The 21,030-nt window shown below is 43.9% G+C and overlaps 1 protein-coding gene across 4 annotated transcripts in view; it reads left to right on the top strand.

Moving 5' to 3' along the window:
* The window catches only part of LOC6053471 (flocculation protein FLO11), a 47,690-nt gene that overhangs the window by 19,955 nt on the left and 6,705 nt on the right, over positions 1-21,030 (top strand). For 3 of the 4 annotated variants that reach the window (XM_038266761.1, XM_038266758.1, XM_038266762.1), the window contains exons 2-3: positions 1,613-1,785; positions 1,981-2,228. In XM_038266761.1, the coding sequence (XP_038122689.1) occupies positions 1,782-1,785; positions 1,981-2,228 (252 nt within the window). In that variant the 5' untranslated portion in view covers positions 1,613-1,781. The remainder of the gene's footprint in view (positions 1-1,612; positions 1,786-1,980; positions 2,229-21,030) is intronic. The other variant, XM_038266759.1, reaches the window with a different exon arrangement.

Genomic DNA, 21,030 nt, shown 5'->3' with positions numbered 1-21,030 from the left:
TATTTTTTTTAAATTTCCTTATTCTTATTTTTTTTTTAAATTTCTTTATTCTTAAATTTTCATTCTAGATTTTTTTATTTTCTAAGAAATAGAGTGTTTGATTTTTTTAATTTCGAGGTTTTCGTAAATTTGTATTTACGAATTTCTATATTTCGAGTTTTAAAACTTTTGGAATATCGACTTGTACATTCGTTTCGAATTTTTAACATTTTTGATCTATTGAATTTATAATAACGTTAAAAATTAAAATTATTATTCAATTCTGCAAATTTTTTATTTTGATTTTCCAAATTTCAGATTTTTGTTGAAATTTTCTTTATTATTTACAAAAATGTTATTTGAAATTTCTGTAATGTTTTTTTTATTATTATTATTATTATTATTATTATTATAGAGACTTTACACCATTGTGCATTCATCTCTTCAAGGTGGATAGTGAAAGAGGAAAGATTACAGAGTTTAAAATCACTTCAATAATTATTACCATGCCTTTTTTCTAACGATTTCTGTCTATGTTTCAAATATTTAGCGGAATATTTAAAGAGTGAATTATCAAGTTCTTCAAGTTTATCTTCGTCCTCTTCTTCTTCTAGAATTATCTACTGGTACGTACACGGAATCAGTTGTTGCGTTTGAAACGGAATACGTAAACGATTCGAATTGAACTCCGTTTCAGAATTCCGATTGAGTTAACTAGGGAGTTACTCCGCCAGATTTTTGCCAGATTCGTCGGGCGCTATACAAAACCTAGCTAAAAGAAGTGTGCCAAGTTTGTCTGAACTACACGACAAACGTCCACCTGCGAAATAATCTCAAATTTACCAGATTATTTTCCGACCGGGTAGGACACCCTGTCACGAAATATTCTAGCAGTGCTGGTTCTGTTAGAATCCTGCTAGAACGGTGGAACATTTCTGCTAGAATGCTGTAAAATATCCAGCTCTGTAAGAACTCTGCTAGAATCATGCTAGAACGACATGCCTGGGCAGCTGGTTCAAACTTCCATCGCGTTTTCTTTGTTGCATGTATTCGAACGTGGGACAATTATGCTTAGACAGGTAGTAAGTTAGAATGAAACATAATTTTCCTCTCTGTTTACTTTTTCTTGCAGATTTTTATGTTTGCTAAGAAACAACTAATTATACCTGCAGCATAAAGTAAATACGCACATCCACACAAACCTTTGCACTTGACATGGAAACTGGTGCATTTCTGTATTTAAGTATCAACTGCTAGATCTAGGGGTTTTTCTTAAAATTTATTTTCCTTAAAAGAGCACTCAGCTAGCAAGATCTAAACGTAAAAATATGTACCCTCAATGCAAAGGCTAGTACATTAAACTAAGGGAAAGGTTCTCCAAATCTCTGAATTGCAAATGTAACATCCTGGAACAGAACTGCTAAATTCTAATAAAAACACAAATTGAATTGAATTAAGAGTATCAACTGATTTGAGAGATGTTCATGTAGAAAACGTTTTGAATAATGCGCAAGGAAACCTGCCAGTCTGCTCATCAGATGTTGGATTTATTTCTTATTTAGAACAATCAGCGATGTCCTTTGTGAAATTTAGCAATAAATTTGATTTCAAAACATTTAACTTAAACAAAAAGTTGCAGGTAAAAGGGATTTGCTCTACTAGTACGGCTTATCTTATCAATCATCTTCCGGTAAAGTCTTTTAAAATAATAAAACTGGCCAGACAATCAACGCAAAAGTCAACGCTAATCATCACAAGAACAAAAAAATATATCTACATATAAAAAGTACACTGCAAACAAAATGGGTAAGCACAATCTTGGAAACCTTGTTGTTAAACAAGAGACTTTCAAACGCAACAATAGGTACGTACACGGAATCGGTTGTTGCGTTTGAAACGGAATACGTAAACGTTTCGAATTGCATTCCGTTTCAGAATTCCGATAGAGTTAACTGGAGTTTCCGCATAATAACTTTGTCTTTTTTCTTCAACCTCACATAGAATCTTTCTTTCGAATGCGCCGATCATCCCATGCTCCAAGCGCCAACCAAGAACCACTCATCGTAGTCGAAGAATCGGAAAATCTCGAAAAAGAAGAAGAAATAAGCCATACCTCATCTCCTCGCCAAAGTTTGGATATTGATTCTCCGGAAAATCCGTACCTGCTGTCACCATGGCGCGATCCGCGAGAAACCCGTAAGCACTCGTTGCCAACGCCTCCATGCACGAGTGGCATCACAGCTAGCCAGGTACTTATGATACGAAACAAGACCCTCCTACCCAGTCAAATCAATCCGAATTCTGAAACGGAATCTATTTAGAATCGTACACAAATTCCGTTTCAAACGCAACAACCGGTTCGAACACGGAACCGGTTGTTGCGTTTGAAACGGAATTTGTATACGATTCTAATTAAATTCCATTTCAGAATTCGAATTGAGTTAACTGGGTACTAGGGACCCTAAACAGGGAAGTTGACGTACTAAAACAGACACAAGTTCGACGTATCCAAACGAGTATTTTCCTCTATGCCCAGCAATACTTGGCAGTGTTGGCAAGCACAAAACATAGTTGCCAAATCGATTCAGCAAAGTCTGGCCAGTCTCCCTGTTTAGGGTCTCTACCTCCAAGAAGTTGTTACGAAAGGTCCCGGTCGGAAATGGCGGACGCATTTCTGGCGTTCGTCTGGGGGCTTGCGCTAGCCATCTGGCAGAATTTCCCCCAAATTTGCCCCAGATTTCTGCCATGACTTCTGGCGAATATGACACAAACCGGTCGGGCACGGTTCAACTGATTAAACCGATTGATTTTGTTGCCAGACAGCTTGCTGAAATTTTGCCCGATTTTGGCCAGATTCGTCTGGCGTTACGCAAAACTTGGCTAGAATAAGTGTGCCAAGTGTGTCTGAACTGCACGACAAACGTCCGCCTGCGTTAGACACTTAAATTTACCAGATTATTTTCTGAGTGGGGTGCGGATCGATCAGTTTTGCACATCTGGCGCAGATTCCTAGTTAACTCAATTGGAATTCTGAATCGGAACTGAATTCGAATTCCAATTCAATTCAAACTTGCCCAGTTAACTCAATCAGAATTCTTCACCCTTTTCTTGCTTTCGTTACGCTGCTGTCCATTTGAAATGTTTCTTGACCGGTTTCTTCCGAAGTGCATACCTTACATACAACGGAATACGTAAACGATTCGAATAGAATTCCGATTGAGTTGACTGGGTTTCCTCTCCCACCCGGTCGGAAAATAATCTGGTAAATTTGAGTGTCTGGCGCAGGCAGACGTTTGTCGTGCAGTTCAGACACACTTGGCACACTTATTCTAGCCAAGTTTTACGTAACGTCAGACGAATCTGGTAGAAATCGGGCAAAATTTCAGCAAGCTGTCTGGCAACAAAATCACCCGGTTCAATCGGTTGAACCGTGCACGAACGGTTTGTGTCATATTCGCCAGAAATCATGGCAGAAATCTGCGGCAAATCTGGAGGAAATTCGTAACCGTAACGCCAGATAGCTGGCGCAAGCACCCAGACGAACGCCAGAATTGCGCCCGCCATTTCAGTCCGGGAACCCAGACCCAGACGGAAACGGGGGGCACCTAGCGGGCGTTTTGTCTTGGGCGCTGCGCCCCAGTCAAATCGATCCGAATTCTGAAACGGAATCTAATTAGAATCGTATACAAATTCCGTTTCAAACGCAACAACCGGTTCGAACACGGAACCGGTTGTTGCGTTTGAAACGGAATTTGTTTAAGATTCTAATTAGATTCCGTTTCAGAATTCGGATTGATTTGACTGGGGCTTAGCTGCGCAAGACGTCTGGCACCCACTCGGAAAATAATCTGGTAAATTTGGGTGTCTGGCGCAGGCGGACGTTGGTCGTGCAGTTCAGACACACTTGGCACACTTATTCTAGCCAAGTTTTGCGTAACACCAGATGAATCTGGCGAAAATCGGGCAAAATTTCAGCCAGCAGTCTGGCAGCAAAATCAACCGGTTCAATCGGTTGAACCGTGCACGACCGGTTTGTGTCATATTCGCCAGAAATCTTGGCAGAAATCAGGGGCAAATATGGGGGAAATTCTGCCAGATGGCTAGCGCAAGCCCCCAGACGAACGCCAGAAATGCTTCCGCCATTTCCGACCGGGCAGATTTTCCCTCCGACTGGCCCAAGATTGTTGCCAGAATTCTGGCGAATATGCAACAAACCGGTCGTGCACGGTTCAACCGATTGAACCGAAAGGTTTTTGTGCCAGACAGTGAGTTATCCCGCCAGATTTTCGCCAGATTCGTCGGGCGTCACGCAATACCTGGCTAAAAGAAGTGTGCCAAGTGTGTCTGAACTGCACGACAAACGTCCGCCTGCGCCAGACACTCAAATTTACCAGATTTTTTTCCGACCGGGCAGCTGTGAGTTATTCCGCCAGATTTTCGCAAGATTCGTCGGGCGTCACGCAAAACCTGGCTAAAAGAAGTGTGCCAAGTGTGTCTGAACTGCACGACAAACATCCGCCTGCGCCAGACAAAAATTGACCAGATTATTTTCCGACCGGAGACGGAAACGGGGGGCGCCTGGCGGGAGTTTTGTCTTCACTGAAAAAAATATTCACGTTGAAGTTACGTGAAAAGTTATGTGGTTTTTTTCCACTACAGTTTTCACGTAACTTTTACGAGGTGGCCCTAGCAGAAACTGAATTTGATTGGCCAGATTATTTCACGTTGATTCTACGTGTATCACACGTAAACCCTAAATGAATCAACCGATGAGTTTTACTTATGCGTTTTAGTAAACATTATATGAACTTTATAGTAAAAGGTTCTTGTTTTTCTGTTTTTTTTTTCAAAAAAGAATAAAAAAGAAATTAATTGGTGTAAAATTGTTTATTGATTAATTAGCATCTCCGAAACAATCTCGCTTTAAAAGCCCGGTATAATACCCGGTCGGAAAATGCGGACGCATTTCTTGCGTTCGTCTGGGGGCTTGCGGCAGCCATCTGGCAGAATTTCCCCCAGAATTGTCCCAGATTTCTGCCATGATTTTTGGCGAATGTGACACAAACCGGTCGTGCACGGTTCAACCGATTGAACCGGTTTATTTTGTTGCCAGACGGCTGGCTGAAATTTCGCCCGATTTTCGCCAGATTCGTCTGGCGTTACGCATAACTTGGCTAGATTAAGTGTGCCAAGTGTGTCTGAACTGCACGACAAACGTCCGCCTGCGCCAAACACTCAAATTTACCAGATTATTTTCCGAGAGGGTAAACTAACACATCGATGCCAACATTTCAAAAAGCATCATGTACAAACCGTGCGTTTTGAGAAAAACGCATTTGAATGTTGAGCATACATTTTAGATTCCCATTTTAATGTAAAAGCAAAATAAGATGTTCTAATGATAAAAAACGATGAAAAACGTTGCTTTTATTGATACTTGATCATCCAAATTGAATAAAACATTATTTCCGTAATTTTATTTGAGAAAAACAAACATAACTTCTTTTGAAATCACCAACGTCTATATCACCCACTCGGAAAATAATCTGGTAAATTTGAGTGTCTGGCGCTGGCGGACGTTTGTCGTGCAGTTCAGACACACTTGGCACACTTATCCTAGACAAGTTTTGCGTAACGCTAGATGAATCGGGCGAAAGTTCTGCCAGCTGTCTGGCACAAAAATCAACCGGTTCAATCGGTTGAACCGTGCACGACCCGTTTGTGTCATATTCGCCAGAAATCATGGCAGAAATCTGGGGTAAATCTGGGGTAAATTCTGCCAGATGGCTGGCGCAAGCCCCCAGACGAACGCCAGAATTGTATCCGCCATTTCCGACCGGGCACCTTCCCGAGCATGGGTAAATAACAAGGGAAATGCAAAAAAATACCATTCCACAGTGTTCGGAATGGCAAAATTAAGCCAAATGGTGTCTTCGGAAGAGTTGTTGTACTTGATAAGGGCTATTTTTTGAAGTTACTGACATACAGGGTGACGACCTTCCAGGGTGTCAACCAAACACTAACTTTGTTGGATGACGTTGTAAGGCTTTGGTGTCTTCGGCAAAGTTGTAGAGGAGAAAGTTTCATGATATTTTTTCAAAGGCACCAAATTTGTAGCTCTTAATCTACTCGAGATATACGCCATTTTTGCAAAAATGGTTCAAAAAAGCACTTTTTTGATGATAACTCAAAATGTTAGCATTTTAGCGGCCTACTATGTTCTGAAGAGTTGTTCCTGACATAAAATTACACATCTTTGCCGAAGACAACAAAATGTTTTGAGCCTTTATTGAAGAGTTATAACCATTTTTATGTGATGTTGAGCCTATTTTCAAGTTGCTATGTTTTCAAAATGGCGCATTTTGGCGCAAAACCGAACATTGCACCTGAAAGTACACACTTTCAACTACATTTCCTGAAAATATCTCCTTGTCTATACGTGTCTATTTTTAGATATCTCGATTTTAATTTGACGGTTTTTAATCAATTTATTTATATTTTAAAGCGGAATCTTATTGAAAACGTGGTAATAATCGGTAAATTGATCGATTTTTATGGAAAATACACTGTTTATGCTTAAAATTATGACACACATTCTAAAATTATGAATAAAAACATGTTAAGCCCAAAAATAATGTAAATTAAAATTTTAAATAATTGTTCGTATTTAAAATTAAATATTTCCTTTTATATTTGGTCAGTTTAGAAAGGTTGTCGTATTATTTTATAGACAAAGTATTTTCCATAAAAATTGATCAATTTTCCCTTCAATTCACCGATTTTCAACTCGTATTCAACATGATTTCGATTAACATTTATAAATAGATCGATTAAAAACCGTCAAATTCAAATCGAGATATCTTAAAATGGACACGGATTGACACGGAGATATTTTCCAGAAAGGTGCTGTGTCCTATCCCTCGCCTAGACCAGACCAAAATCCATGATAAAGCTGTCAGACCAAATCTGTCAGACCAAGACTGTCAGACCAAAAAGCAAAAAGTAAACAATCTTGGTCTTCGACGTAGGTGCACACAAATCAAGAAAAGACAATTTGAAAAATAATTTTATTTTTCCAATTCAATGACTGGGTTTGGACTGCAAAATTGAATGGACGTCAGAAAATGATTTAACAGTGCGGCGTCCTGTACACCGACAATTAAATAAGTAGTTAAAACCTTATTCTTCCACTTTAATTTTTGATCGCGTTTTCGGTTTACACCTGAAAAATCTTGAAATTATTTATACGGATTTGTGATTCCTCTCTTTCCATCATTCCCTTGATATTTTCAGGAAATGTAGTTGAAAGTGTGTAATTTCAGGTGCATTGTTCGGTTTTGCGCCAAAATGCGCCATTTTGAAAACATAGCAACTTGAAAATAGGCTCAAAATCACATAAAAATGGTTATAACTCTTCAATAAAGGCTCAAAACATTTTGTTGTCTTCGGCAAAGATGTGTAATTTTATGTCAGGAACAACTCTTCAGAACATAGTAGGCCGCTAAAATGCTAACATTTTGAGTTATCACCAAAAAAGTGCTTTTTTGAACCATTTTTGCAAAAATGGCGTTTATCTCGAGTAGATTAAGAGATACAAATTTGGTGCTGTTGACAAACTTTCATGAAATTTTCTCTACAACTTTGCCGAAGACACCAAAGCCCTACAACGTCATCCAACAAAGTTAGTTTTTGGTTGACGCCCTGGAAGGTCGTCACCCTGTATGTCAATAACTTCAAAAAATAGCCCTTATCAAGTACAGCAACTCTTCCGAAGACATCATTTGGCTAGGACGTCAAATAAAGGAGTTATCAATTTATTCCACTTAATTTTGCCATTCCGAACACTGTGCATTCAATGGTATCAATACCAAGTTTTGGTTTTCGAGAGCTCTTGAAAAAATGTCTAAAGTGTAAATTAATACCAATCATTGGTATTATACCAAATTTTGGTATTGTTTTGTTATTGTTAGGAAAATGTCGAATTTTGACATACTGTTTCTTACTTACATACTTAAAAACGCAAATCTACTCCAAATTAAAGCCAACTATTTTGTTTTGGTCTCAAAAAGTCATTTAATGATCTTTATAAATTAGGGAATACCATACATTGTTATTATAAATATATTTTAAATAAAAATATTATAAAATAATGGAGATTCAATAAAAAATCTATTTGAAATGATGTTTAACATTCTTAAAAGTATGCTGATACATTTAAGAATGATAAGAAAAACAATAGGTTAAACGTGAAAAATTTAAAATATTAGCATGGATTTTACTTAACATTGTTTGCCTTTTTCGTCAAAATCGATAAACTCAAATAAATAATGTCAATCTTTGATAATTTGATAAAATAACTCTTTCAATACCAGAATGTCGGTATGCATGTGGTATTCGAACTTCGTTCTAAAATCCTTTTATATTGGATTTGTGTTGAATCCTATTCAGCTGGAATCATGCATCCTCGAATATCCCACGAAAAATGCCACGCTGCCTGGGCTATAGCCTTTCTCGTTCTGGTTTAGTTTGTTTTTCTTTCTTTGAATTTCCTGATATTTTTTCCTGCAGCTAAAACATGTTGATGCAGCAGCAGCTCGTTTTCAACAAGCGTTGATAGCTCAGTTGGTAAACGGGTAGCTAAAATGGTGTCTGCACCTTACCTGTCATGAGTTCGATTCCAGTATTCCTCTAGTTTTCTTTACCTGATATTTTTTGGCTCTCCAAAGCAAGACTTCGTTTTCCTGCCTGTTCCAAGGATGTAAATATAGCATCAAAATTCTACCCATTTCTCTTTGCAATCCCATTAGTCAAATTAAATTTCAGCTGTAATCCTATAGAGAATTCTCTTTGTTTTTTGTCCAATGAGATTTTTATTTACCCGTAAAGTTGTGTTTTGTCTGGTATTCATTTGCCCTTGGAATGGCACGTTTTGGTATTGCTTTAGTCTTCCCCATACAGTTTTTTGGTATGATTTCATGTTATTATACCATCTATTACTGGGCAACCAAGGGCACATTTTGGTATTTGTTATTATGCCAAGTAATACCAAAATATGGTATTCCCGTGTTATTTACCTCTGCTCGGGTTGCTGTCATTGAGGGGGACGCTTTGTTATGATTCGTTTTTCTTCGCCGAATATACATGGCGCTTTTTTCATTATGCTTTTTTTTTTTCGTCACGAGGTTCATGTAGTCTTTTATTTGACAGGTTGACAGGCACGGCGTGTTTTCTACTTTCAAATGTGTCTTATAGGAAATTTTCTCAGCTTTCCAATGCTTCTAAGAGCGAAATGTTTCATCAGTCCGGGAAACTTGTCAAATGATGTGCACTCTAGCAATGAAAAGATCCGTAGTGTTGAAACATGTTATCTTCTCATATTAAATACGCGCTGATCTCTGATTTGCCTGAAGGGATTGGAGGTCTAAATATAGATAGAGTTTCCTTCAGATTCTTGCTTCTATGTTTAGGCGGGGCCGAACAATGCCCAGCGACCTCGGAATTGGACCGCAAGGAGCACTGTCATTCTGAAACGGGTCGTTGGAAGCAGTGCGAGGGACACCTCTGTCAAGCGATCGAACGCCGCTATAAGTGTTTTAGCCCAAAACCTCACCAAACCCCGAATCCAAGATGTGACGCGACCCGTGTCGAGGGATGCATGGCTGGGGGGGTTCAACAAATTCCCAGTCGATAACGGAGCCTGTGGGGCACAGGGGCGAACCCCACACGTAATTTGCCCTTACTGCGTCACGGCAGGGCACTGGCGCAGCGGACCGTTTTCCCTAGCGACTCGTGGGATTCAAAATGAAGACAAGTGAAACAAACCAACAAAGGGTCCCGATGCGCCCCAAGCATCGGAAAACACGGAGGTAGAAGAGGACGCAAACGTCGAAATGGCAGGAGGCGAGTCAAACAGCGGCGACACAGCAAGCGGAGTGGCGAGCGCGTTCCGTGGAAGCGGGAAGGTTTTGAGATCCCCAGTGTTGAACCAGGCGGCTGCTTCGAGTCAGCAGATAGGAGTAATTGGAGAGGAGACTCCCAAGTCATCCGTGTTGAACTTCGCCGGCAGTACCCCTCAGGACGGGGTCCTGCTCGGAAGGACCGCGTTGCAGGAGGTCAGAAGGAGGGTCAACGAACTCTTTGATTTCATCAAGGACAAAAACAACGTCCACACCAGAATCAAGCAGATGGTGAATGGAGTCAAGGCAGCCATGAATGCCGCAGAGCGCGAAAACAGCTCGCTGGTGGTGACGCGAAATTCACTGAAGCTCAGAGCTGAAAGAGCCGAAGAAACGCTGAACGCAAAACTGGAGGAGGAAGCGCTACGGGAGAAAAAACCGAAAACGCCGCCCGGCCCAAGCTCTAAAAGGGACAGGGAAACGCCTGGAGAGGAGGAGGACGCAAAGAAGCAGAAGCAGGGGAATGGAGACAGTCAAGACCCAGCGAAGGAACCAGAACCAGACCCAGGGAAGGAGAAGGAATGGGAGAAGGTCAAGAAAAAGAAGCGGACGAAAAAAGGGAAGCAGAACGAGGACACCCAAAAACCCAAGTTTCGCAGGGAGCGTAACAAAGGGGAGGCTTTGGTGGTCGAGGTGAAGGATGGTGTTTCGTACGCAGACCTCCTCCGGAAAGTACGAACCGATCCGGAACTCAAGGAGCTTGGCGAGAACGTGGTTAAAACCAGGCGCACCCAGACCGGAGCGATGCTTTTTGAGCTGAAGAATGATCCCGCGGTCAAGAGCTCAGCTTTTAAGTCCCTCGTCGAGAAAGCCGTAGGCTACGAGTCGAAGGTAATGGCGCTATCGCCGGAGACAACGATTGAGTGCAGGAACCTGGACGAGATCACGACGGAGGAAGAGCTAGAAGATGCGCTGATCGTTCTTCTGGATGACCGTACGACACCGATGGCAATCCGGTTGAGGAAAGCCTACGGCGGCACGCAAATTGCGTCGATCCGACTATCGACGCCTTCGGCGTCTATGCTGCTGGAAGCCGGCAAGGTCAAAGTAGGGTGATCGGTGTGCCCACTGAGGCCTGTTCCTCGAGTGACCCAGCAGATGACGAGGTGTTTCCGCTGTATGGGTTTCGGCCACCAGGCGAGAAATTGCGACGGTCCCGAGCGAACCAACAGTTGCAGAAGGTGTGGTAGAGAAGGCCACATGGCAAGAGACTGCCGAAGTGCGTGCTCTGTAAAGAAGGCGATGGCAATAGCCATGCGACGGGTGGCTTTAATTGCCCGGTGTACAAGAAGCTGGCCTCGGGCAAGAAGTAATGGAGGTGTCCCAGGTGAACCTCAATCACTGCGACACTGCACAGCAACTGCTGTGGCAGTCGACCGCGGAGACGGGGTGTGACGTGGCAATTATTGCAGAACCGTACCGAGTTCCACACGACAACGGAAACTGGGCCGCGGATACAGCAAGAATGGCGGCGATACACGTAATGGGGCGGTACCCCATACAGGAAGTGGTCTCGAGGGCGTTTGAAGGATTCGTGATCGCCAAAGTAAACGGAACCTTCTTCTGTAGCTGCTATGCTCCACCAAGATGGACCTTGGAGCAGTTTCAGCAGATGCTGGATAGTCTGACCGATGAACTGATCGGACGAAGCCCGATCGTTATCGGAGTTGACTTCAACGCGTGGGCGGTCGAGTGGGGTAGCAGATGCACCAATGCTAGGGGGCATAGCCTAATGGAAGCTCTGGCAAAGCTAGACGTTAGGCTGGCGAATCGCGGAACCAGCAGTACCTTGCGCAAAGACGGTCGTGAGTCCATTATCGACGTTACGTTCTGTAGCCCGCGACTGGCGGCCGACATGAACTGGAGGGTGAGTGAGGACTATACCCATAGCGATCACCAAGCGATCCGGTACAGCATCGGGAGACGAGTCCCTGTACCAGATAGAAGCAGCCGGTCCTACGGAAGGAAATGGAAGCTGCAGTACTTCGACGAGGGTCTCTTCGTGGAAGCGCTCCATTGGTGTGATGGTCCCCAAGACTTGAGTGCCGACGTGCTAACAGCACAACTGGTGACAGCATGCGACACAACCATGCCGCGGAGACTGGAGCCAAGGAACTGTCGTCGTCCAGCCTACTGGTGGAATGAAGAACTCGGTACCCTTCGGGCAAGTTGCTTCTGCGCCAGAAGACGAGTGCAGAGAGCAAGATACGAAGCAACTAGAGAGGAGTGCAGATAGAGGAGTACCGGTCTGCAAAGGCCGCGCTCAAGAAAGTGATCAAATGCAGCAAGACAAACTGCTTCAAGGAGTTATGCCAAGACGCTGATGCAAACCCTTGGGGGAGCGCATATCGTGTCGCAATGGCGAAGATCAGAGGCCCATCGATGGTGGCTGAAACGTGTCCCGACAAGCTGAAGGTCATTGTGGAAGGGCTCTTCCCAAGACATGACCCAACGACATGGCCTCCACCGTACAACGACGAAGGGGGTAGCAACGCCGAAGGTCATCTGATCACCAACGAAGAACTTGTGGCAGTAGCGAAGAGATTGAATGTGAAGAAAGCTCCCGGCCCGGATGAAATCCCGAATTTCGCCCTGAAATCGGCGGTTCAAGCATTTCCGGACAGGTTTCGAACAGTCCTGCAGAAATGTCTGGACGAAGGACACTTCCCCGACCCGTGGAAGGTTCAAAAGCTCGTGTTGCTGCCGAAGCCAGGCAAACCACCGGGGGACCCATCATCGTATAGGCCTATATGTTTGCTGGACACCCTCGGAAAGCTTCTGGAACGGATCATCCTTAACCGGCTGACAAGGGGGAGGAAACTTCAAAAAATATTAAGAACATTTTGGTAGAATAACGAAGTTTTAATATACTTTTTAACATATTAACGAAATGTCAACCATACACCCAAACGACGGTCGCTTGATTGTGATGCATGGAGGCATGAAAGTATATCAGAATATGCATGAAATCTGTCCTCATGCATTTTTTGCGATATTGGGGTATGACATTTTTGCCCGTTACCGACAATTATCGACATTACCGACGGCTGAATGATTGTATTGCAAAAAAATCCTTACAGAACGAGGATTGAACCATCAACTTCTTAGATGATGATCCGACACGCCACCACCGCGCCATGGACGCTTGATGAATTGAGAGGGACCGAGCACCAACATATTCTTTTCTCTGGAGTGTTGCTCGGAGACGCGCCAGCTTTATATGTGTTGGTGAGAACTGCAGATGTGCAGTGTGTGGCCGAATGGTTACGCTGTCCGCTTTGTAAGCGGATGATTCTGGGTTCGATTCCCATCTGCTGCAACCTTCCATCGGATGAGGAAGTAAAATGTCGGCCCCGGCCTTGGTTGTTAAGCCGTCAAGTCATTCCAGGTGTAGGAGTCGTCTCCATGCCATAAGTACAAACAACACACCAAACCAAGCCTACTCCGGTGGAATCGCTGGCGGCGGTTGGACTCGCAATCCAAAGGTCGTCAGTTCAAACACTGGGGTGGAAGGTTCCTTGGAGTAAAAAGAGGTTTGGGTGCTCTCCCCATTCAAGCCTTCGGACTCCTAGGTTCGAGCAGAAACTTGCAATAGAGACCACAAAAGACCCGGGGGTCGTTAATGTGGATGGTTTTGATTTTTTTTTTTGATTGAGAACTGCAGATCGCTGACATGTTTAAGCGCGGGCAAAAATGAGCTATGCGCTTGCTGCAAAAACTGTTATAAAATGTAACATTTTCTACAGCAAATCCACTGTTGCATATTTTGATATATTTATTTCCTTTGGGTGTAAGTTCTCACTAACGCTTGAAGCACCTTGATTTTGACAGTGCAAGCGGATTGGTGTTGTTTTGTTTTCATTTATCAGCTGATTGAAATATTTATTTTTAAGCACAATTGAATAATAAAACAATTTTATAATCATAGACCGTTCGAGGGGCGGGTTGGGAGATGTTTCGTTCCGCCGCGATATTTGTGGACCTGATTTGGACCTCAACCTTGACCTCAACACTTTATCGTGCTCATTTGCCTTAGATGTCAGGGACGTTGACTGGCTTCATTATCCGTCTCCAAATTGACCGTGTCTGGTGTAACATCTTCGGTAGGGACTCTTGACACATTGGCTGGCCACTTTTGTTTGGCTAGAGCTAGCCGCCGTGCCCGACCAGACTCGATTGACCGAATTTCCACCGTCAGACAGGCACTTGCGTTGGCATGAAAACACTTCAGAAAATGTCACCCTCCTTCTCCTTCTACTACTGTTGCGCTCATGAGGCTGTTCCTTTGGCACTGACATTACTGGCTCACATCTCTCTTTTTAATTTCTCGATACTTATTAATATAATAAGTAAAGTTCAACGGAGTTTCCTGCCCTTGCCGGCTGACCAAGTACACGGAGAGCGAGCATGGCTTAGCAGCGAGGCAGTTCGGCTTCCGTAAAGGGAGATCCACGGTGGACGCCATCCGGAAAGTGGTCGAGAAAGCCGACGAAGCGCGGAGGAAAAAACGCAGGGGGAACCGTTGCTGCGCAATAGTCACGATTGACGTCAAGAACGCGTTCAACAGTGCGAGCTGGGCGGCCTGATCTTGCATGATCTTGAAGAGCTATTTCGAGAACCGCGTGCTGGTCTACGACACTGCCGATGGACAAAAAACCGTTGTTGTTACCGCGGGAGTTCCGCAGGGATCCCTTCTGGGTTCAGCACTGTGGAACGGAATGTATGACGGAGTGTTGACACTGGGGCTACCCAACAGCTTAGAGATTGTTGGCTTTGCAGACGACATAGTGCTGACGGTAACTGGCGAAAATATCGAGGAGGTCGAAGTGCTGGCTATGGAGGCAATCGCAATGATCGAGAACTGGATGCTCGAGGTGAAGCTGCGGATCGCTCACCACAAGACGGAGATGATACTGGTTAGTAACCACAAAAAGGTGCAGCAGGCCCAGATACACGTTGGGGAACACGTAGTGCACTCGAAGAGAGCGCTCAAGTACCTCGGGGTGATGGTGGATGACCGGCTGAACTTCAACAGCCACGTCGATTACGCCTGCGAGAAGGCGGCTAAGGCGATCATGGCACTGTCGAGGATGATGCCGAACAACGCTGGACCCAGAAGCAGTAGGCGCCGTCTCTTGGCAAGTGTCGCGACGTCCATACTTAGGTACTGCGGACCGGTATGGTGGACGGCGCTGGGGACGAAGCGAAATCGAGCGCTGCTCGACAGAACGCAGAGACTGATGGCCATGCGGGTTGCAAGCGCGTACAGGACCATCTCGTCGGAAGCGGTTGGCGTTATAGCCGGAATGATCCCCATCGGCATCACACTGGAGGAGGACACCGTGCGATACACCCGAAGAGGCACGAGAGGTATCCGGGAAGCTGCGAAAGCCGAATCGCTGGCAAGGTGGCAACGTGAGAGGGGCACTACGGAGAAAGGCAGATGGACGCATCGGCTTATCCCGTCCGTATCCGCGTGGGTGAGCAGAAGGCACGGAGACCTTACACAGTTCATGTCGGGCCATGGCTGCTTCAGGAAGTACCTGCACAGGTTTGGACATACAGAGTCTCCTCTCTGTCCGGACTGCGTCGATTGCGAGGAAACACCGGAGCACGTGGTGTTCGGCTGCCCTCGCTTCGAGGCAGCGCGAAGCGAAATGCTGGCCATTATCGGAGCAGATACCAGCCCGGATAATGTGGTGCGAAGAATGTGCAGCGACATCGCCAAGTGGAATGCGGTCGTCGGAGCGGTGACGCAGATCACTTCGGCTCTCCAGCGGAAATGGAGAGACGATCAGAGCAGGAACGACTAGGAGCCTAGTCGAAAACCCACGAGTGTGGCTGTGAAGGAGAGCACGTTATGATGGTCGGCTCTACCAAATCGGTACACGTCTCGGTGGTCACAGGAGTCGAGAACCCACGAGTGTGGCTGTGAAGGAGAGCACGTTATGACGGTTGGCTCTACCAAATCGGTACACGTCTCGATGGTCCAAGGAGAGGGCTGCATATGACTAGCCGATCAAAAGCAACGCGATTCTTGGGCGCGGTTAAACCCTCGCATGGACTCATATGTATGTAGAACAGGAAATGATTCTAACACCCGGCATGGATCCTGTAAGTAGACTAGTGCAGAAAATGCAACGCCCCCGAAGTTATACCGAAAGGTGGTCCCGGGGAAAAGGGCACGGCGTTCAAGGACTGGTTTAGTGGGTCAGGAAAACTCTTTTTGTTTTCCCAACCCACACTACCTGAGAAATGAATTCTCAGGTGTCTGGTAGCAGATTCCGACCTTGTAAAAAAACACACACACACACACAAAACTAAAGCAATCATTTCATACTAATGAAAGTATTTCTCCTAAAGCTTGCAACAGTAGTTTGCAGTTTAATTTCGAGTATTAAACATGTTTTGTATCCATGCAATTGGTTAATGTTTGATTAAGGAAATATGATATTTATTCATTCTGCGTGTATCCTCCAGAGCAAGCAGCAGTTAAGTACTCAGAGCTCTAAAAGTGTTTTCGAATTTTCCGCCGTAATCGACCTTGATTACCCGCGAGTTTGCTCCACCAGCATGCCAAAGGCCGGCCGTGGCCGTGGCAGTTCGAGTGCGGCCTCGAAAAACCCGCGAAGTTCGTCTACCGGCCGAGTGCAAAAAGGTAAACAAAACAACGCCGCCGCGTCGTCCGCCATCGCGCAGGGAGCGTGTGCGCTGATGGATTCAATCCGGAGTTATTACACGCTAATTACCGTGTCCAGGATCGCAGCCCTATAAGAAGCAGACTCCGCTCAGGTACTTCCGGCAATCTGTCGACCGGTGGCGCATCAACATCCGCCAACATTCCCACCAGTAACAAGTTCGCGAGACTGAGTGACGAGGAAACCAACAACAACAACACCGACGGTAGCAGCACTACCGACGACGACGACGACGATGGACGTGCACGCAAAAAAGGTAGTACGACAAAAAAGATAATTCTCCGAAGGAACGGCGACCACCTCCAATTTTTGTTTTGGATACGTTGGCGGACGATGTTGACGAGTTGCTGGAAGGCCTCCAATATAGTCTAAAAATTGGAAAATCGAAAGTACAAGTGATTACTTTCAACAAAAAGAATTTCGACCTGGTGGTGAAAGAACTGAAGTGTAGCAACTTCAAATTCTACACATTCGATCCAGTTGAGAAGACCGCGGTTAAGGTAGTCCTGCAGGGCTACCAAGACCGCCCAATCGCCGACCTGAAGGGACACCTCTCGGGTGCCGGAATAACGCCACGGGAGATAAAAGTGCTCTCGCGCAAGACAACAGTCACAGGAACGCACACTTTGTACCTGTTGTACTTCGACCGCGGCACCGTCAAAATCCAAGACCTGCGACGGACTAAGGCGTTGGACGGTTTTTGGGTAAACTGGCGGTTTTACTCCAAAAATCCAATGGACGTAGCGCAATGCCACCGTTGCCAGAAGTTCGGCCACGGCTCGCGAAACTGCAACCTCCCGCCCCGCTGCGTGAAGGCCGTGCAAGGCGGACTTGGGGGACAAGGCAGAGCACACCAAGGCGCGCATTAAGTGCGCCAACTGTGACGGCAACCATACCGGTAATTACCGCGGATGCGTCGCGCGCAAGGCGTACCTCGAGGAGCAGGAAAAGAGGAAGAAGAAAGCAGCAGCATCCCACCCTTCTCAGCGCAATACGAGCGCAACCGTTCCTGCAGCTGGACAGCGTACGGTTCCCGTAAACAACTCAGCGTTCCCTCCTGGATGGGGGCGATCGTTCGCCAGCGTGGTCGCTGCCGGTAGCGGTGATGCGGCCCAGCAAGAAGTAACCGGGAAGATCTATTCACCTTGCCAGAGTTTTTTGCTCTAGCGGGTGAGATGATGACGCGGTTCCGGACCTGCCGTAACAAGGCGGAGCAATTTCTGGCCCTCGGGGAGCTAATGATTAAGCACATCTACAATAGATAAAAAAAACTGTGATCTAGTTTAAGCTTTTTCTATTTCTATCCCTTTTCCTTTGCAATTTCAGTACGTTTTTTTTTTCTAAATTTTTTCTTACTTATGGTAATCTCTTAGTCATAAGCAATAATCGTTCCAAAATGGATTGAGATTTAACACACAGTTGAAAGGAACTCCAAAACTCTGTTATGTACTGCGAATGAACTAATTGTAACATGATTATTCACTAATAAAACCGAATTGAATTGAATATGATATTTATTCATAAAAATCCTGTAATATCCTATCAATCTCAAACCTGTAAAAAATTTGGTTGTAGCAGCTAATTCCAAGCTGAATCAGAGCAGACCGCTGTTATTTGTACGCAACAATTATGTAATAATCTATTTGTTTTTGTGAAAATAATATTTTAATGCAGTTTTATGATTTAAATTTCTGAATTAAAAAAAAATCGGTTCAAACTTCATTTTCAAAATGTTAAGCATTTTGCAACCTTCTACAAAGTTGTTTCTTGTCTTATTTTGCACATTTTGAAGAGTAAATGACATATGAAACACATCATTTGACAAGTTTCCTGAACTGTTTTTTAAAAGTTTCCAATAAATGATTAAGGATTTTAAAACAAATAACTTAAAATAGAGATAACTCAGAAATTTCCCGATGAAACATTTCGCTCTTAGAAGCATTGGAAAGCTGAGAAAATTTCCTTTAAGACACATTTGAAAGTAGAGATGACTATTTTTTCTCCTTAATGTTGCCCAGAAAACACGCCGTGCAGGGCTATATCGAGAAATTAAAAAGAGAGATGTGAGCCGGTAACATGGAGTTAAACTTTCTCAACTGTCATGGTAAACTTCACAGAAGCTTGACAGAAAGTTTAACGCCATGTTGCACTTTTAATTTCTCGATAAACAGGGACTGCTGATGGCAGAGATTTTGTTTATGTTACCGTCATCAGGGGTGACATTGGGTCTGGGGGGTGAGATTGGGTCATACAAATTTCAGCATTTTTGTATGACCCAATTTCACCCCCAGACAATGTCACCCTGATGACGGTACTATTAAAATCATGATTAAACAGACTTTACTGAAGTAACTTTTGCTCATTTTTGGTGGAAAGGTAGCTTATTAGGAGTACTTTCAGAATATCCAGAGTTTTTATTTTTGAAAAGGTCCTATAACCTATTGTCTTTCATATGTTTATAGGACCTAATAAAAAAAAGTCGAGATATGCAATAACCCAGAAAGTGTCCAAATGTACATGATGCCTTTTGAAATGTTATCGTCGACATAACTCTTTCGTTCCACTTGCTGAGAACAAACAGATAAACGCATCCAGTCTTTCCAAAATTCAAGTATTACGAACAATCAAGAAGGAATAAGGATCCGGAACAAACGGCATAGACCTAGGCACGAAAAGGACACCGATTGGAAACTCGCAACATGGAACTGCAGATCGCTACGTTTCGATGGGTATGAGTACGCTCTGATGAACGAGCTCAAACCCCGCAACTTCGATGTTGTAGCACTGCAGGAGATGTGCTGGAAGGAGGCGAAGATGTGGGAGGATGATGCTTTGGAGCTCACCATGTACCAGAGCGGCGGAGCCGAAAACAAGTTGGGAACCGGCTTCATAGTGCTGGGCAAGATGCGGAGTCGTGTGATAGATTGGGAGCCGATCGACGACCGGATGTGTAGGTTCACAGAAAAAAAAATCGGGTAAATTTACATCATTTATGATGTACCAAAAGTGCACGTCATTAAAGATGCGAATTTACATCAGATTCATTGTAAATTTAAATGCTATCCGATGTAATCATGCCGTACCAAAAGCGTTTTTAGTTAACTAAAGCATTTGATAAATTTCATCAGACTGAAGATTCAACGGGGTAATATCAAAATCATATTCATCATATTCTTGCCGTTTCAGGGTACAAGTCGAAATTATTTGTGTGGTTTTATCAACACGGACTGTACCCACCTAAAAAAACTAGATGATGAACTGACCTTAAATCCAATGCAGCAAAAAAAAACTCCGGCAGATGGCGATAGACGAGGCAAAATTCTCGATTCACTGCGGCTAACTTTTGCTTAATTGCAACGTAGTCTTGTGGAACTTGATGTGCATATTCTCCAGATCGTACAGTCTCAAGTATCTATCGATGCGAAAGCTAAAAAAAGAAATTAGGATTAAAAACTTAATTTGAACTCGAGAAAGATGACGGAGTGCTACCAGAAGGAGAGTTAAAAATGCGAGAAATGTCCATGTCGTAGACTCTTGCAATTTCTTTAGAGACGAATGGTCAGACCTGTGACAAGCTTCCCCAACATCAAAGACCAGCTCGTGCTGGACGAGTTTGATTAAAGAAAGTCATCCCTAAATCGTACACCAATCGGTTTAACTAAACAGAAAGCACAATATAAGATCTCCGATTTATCTTCACCGCAAATTATCAGCTCTAAACTAGATTTATGCTCTTTGGTCTGAACCAAGCAAGGAATTGAGGCAAGGCCACTTGTGTCCTACATATTTTCCAGCGACTCCACACAAATTCATCTAATTCTCGACAGTTTTCTTCGAATAGTTACTTGAAAAGAGTGTCTAACGAAAACACACTGTCGATTTGGTCAGAATCGACTCCTTCTTGATCCATATATCGAGTTCGCCGAAACTACTTACCCGATTTGGTTCCGCCAAATATGGCGTATAATTCGGCTTTCCGGCGACAGCTTGTTGTTGTCCATGTTCGAAAAATTACCGCAAAAATGTCATCCATGTAGTCAGCTGAATAAAACTGAATGGAAATCACTGATGGTTCCGATTTGTTGTCGTCCCAGTCTTGCGCTATTTCGTGGTGAATAAGCAGGTGACTAGAAATGTAAAATTAAAAGTTAGTTTTAATAGCATCTCATAAAATAATTTGAAAAGAAAACTCACCTGTAAAGAGAATCCTTCATTTAAACGGCCAACAAAGAGTTTAAAAAAAATGAAGGTGCAAAATTCCGAATCGTCGATGTTTACATTTTCCCAATGACTTTTTAGCTGACGTTTACGGCCCTGCGGCTGAGCATATTTTTCTGGGAATCAGTACACGCAAACGTAGAAAACTTGTTGTGCAAATTAAAACACGCTACCCAAAA

This window comes from Culex quinquefasciatus, chromosome 1 (assembly GCF_015732765.1).
Source record: "Culex quinquefasciatus strain JHB chromosome 1, VPISU_Cqui_1.0_pri_paternal, whole genome shotgun sequence".
Taxonomy (NCBI): Eukaryota; Metazoa; Arthropoda; class Insecta; order Diptera; family Culicidae; genus Culex; species Culex quinquefasciatus.
The sequence above is the reverse complement of the archived record's forward strand: the minus strand, read 5'-3'. Positions and strand labels throughout refer to the sequence as shown.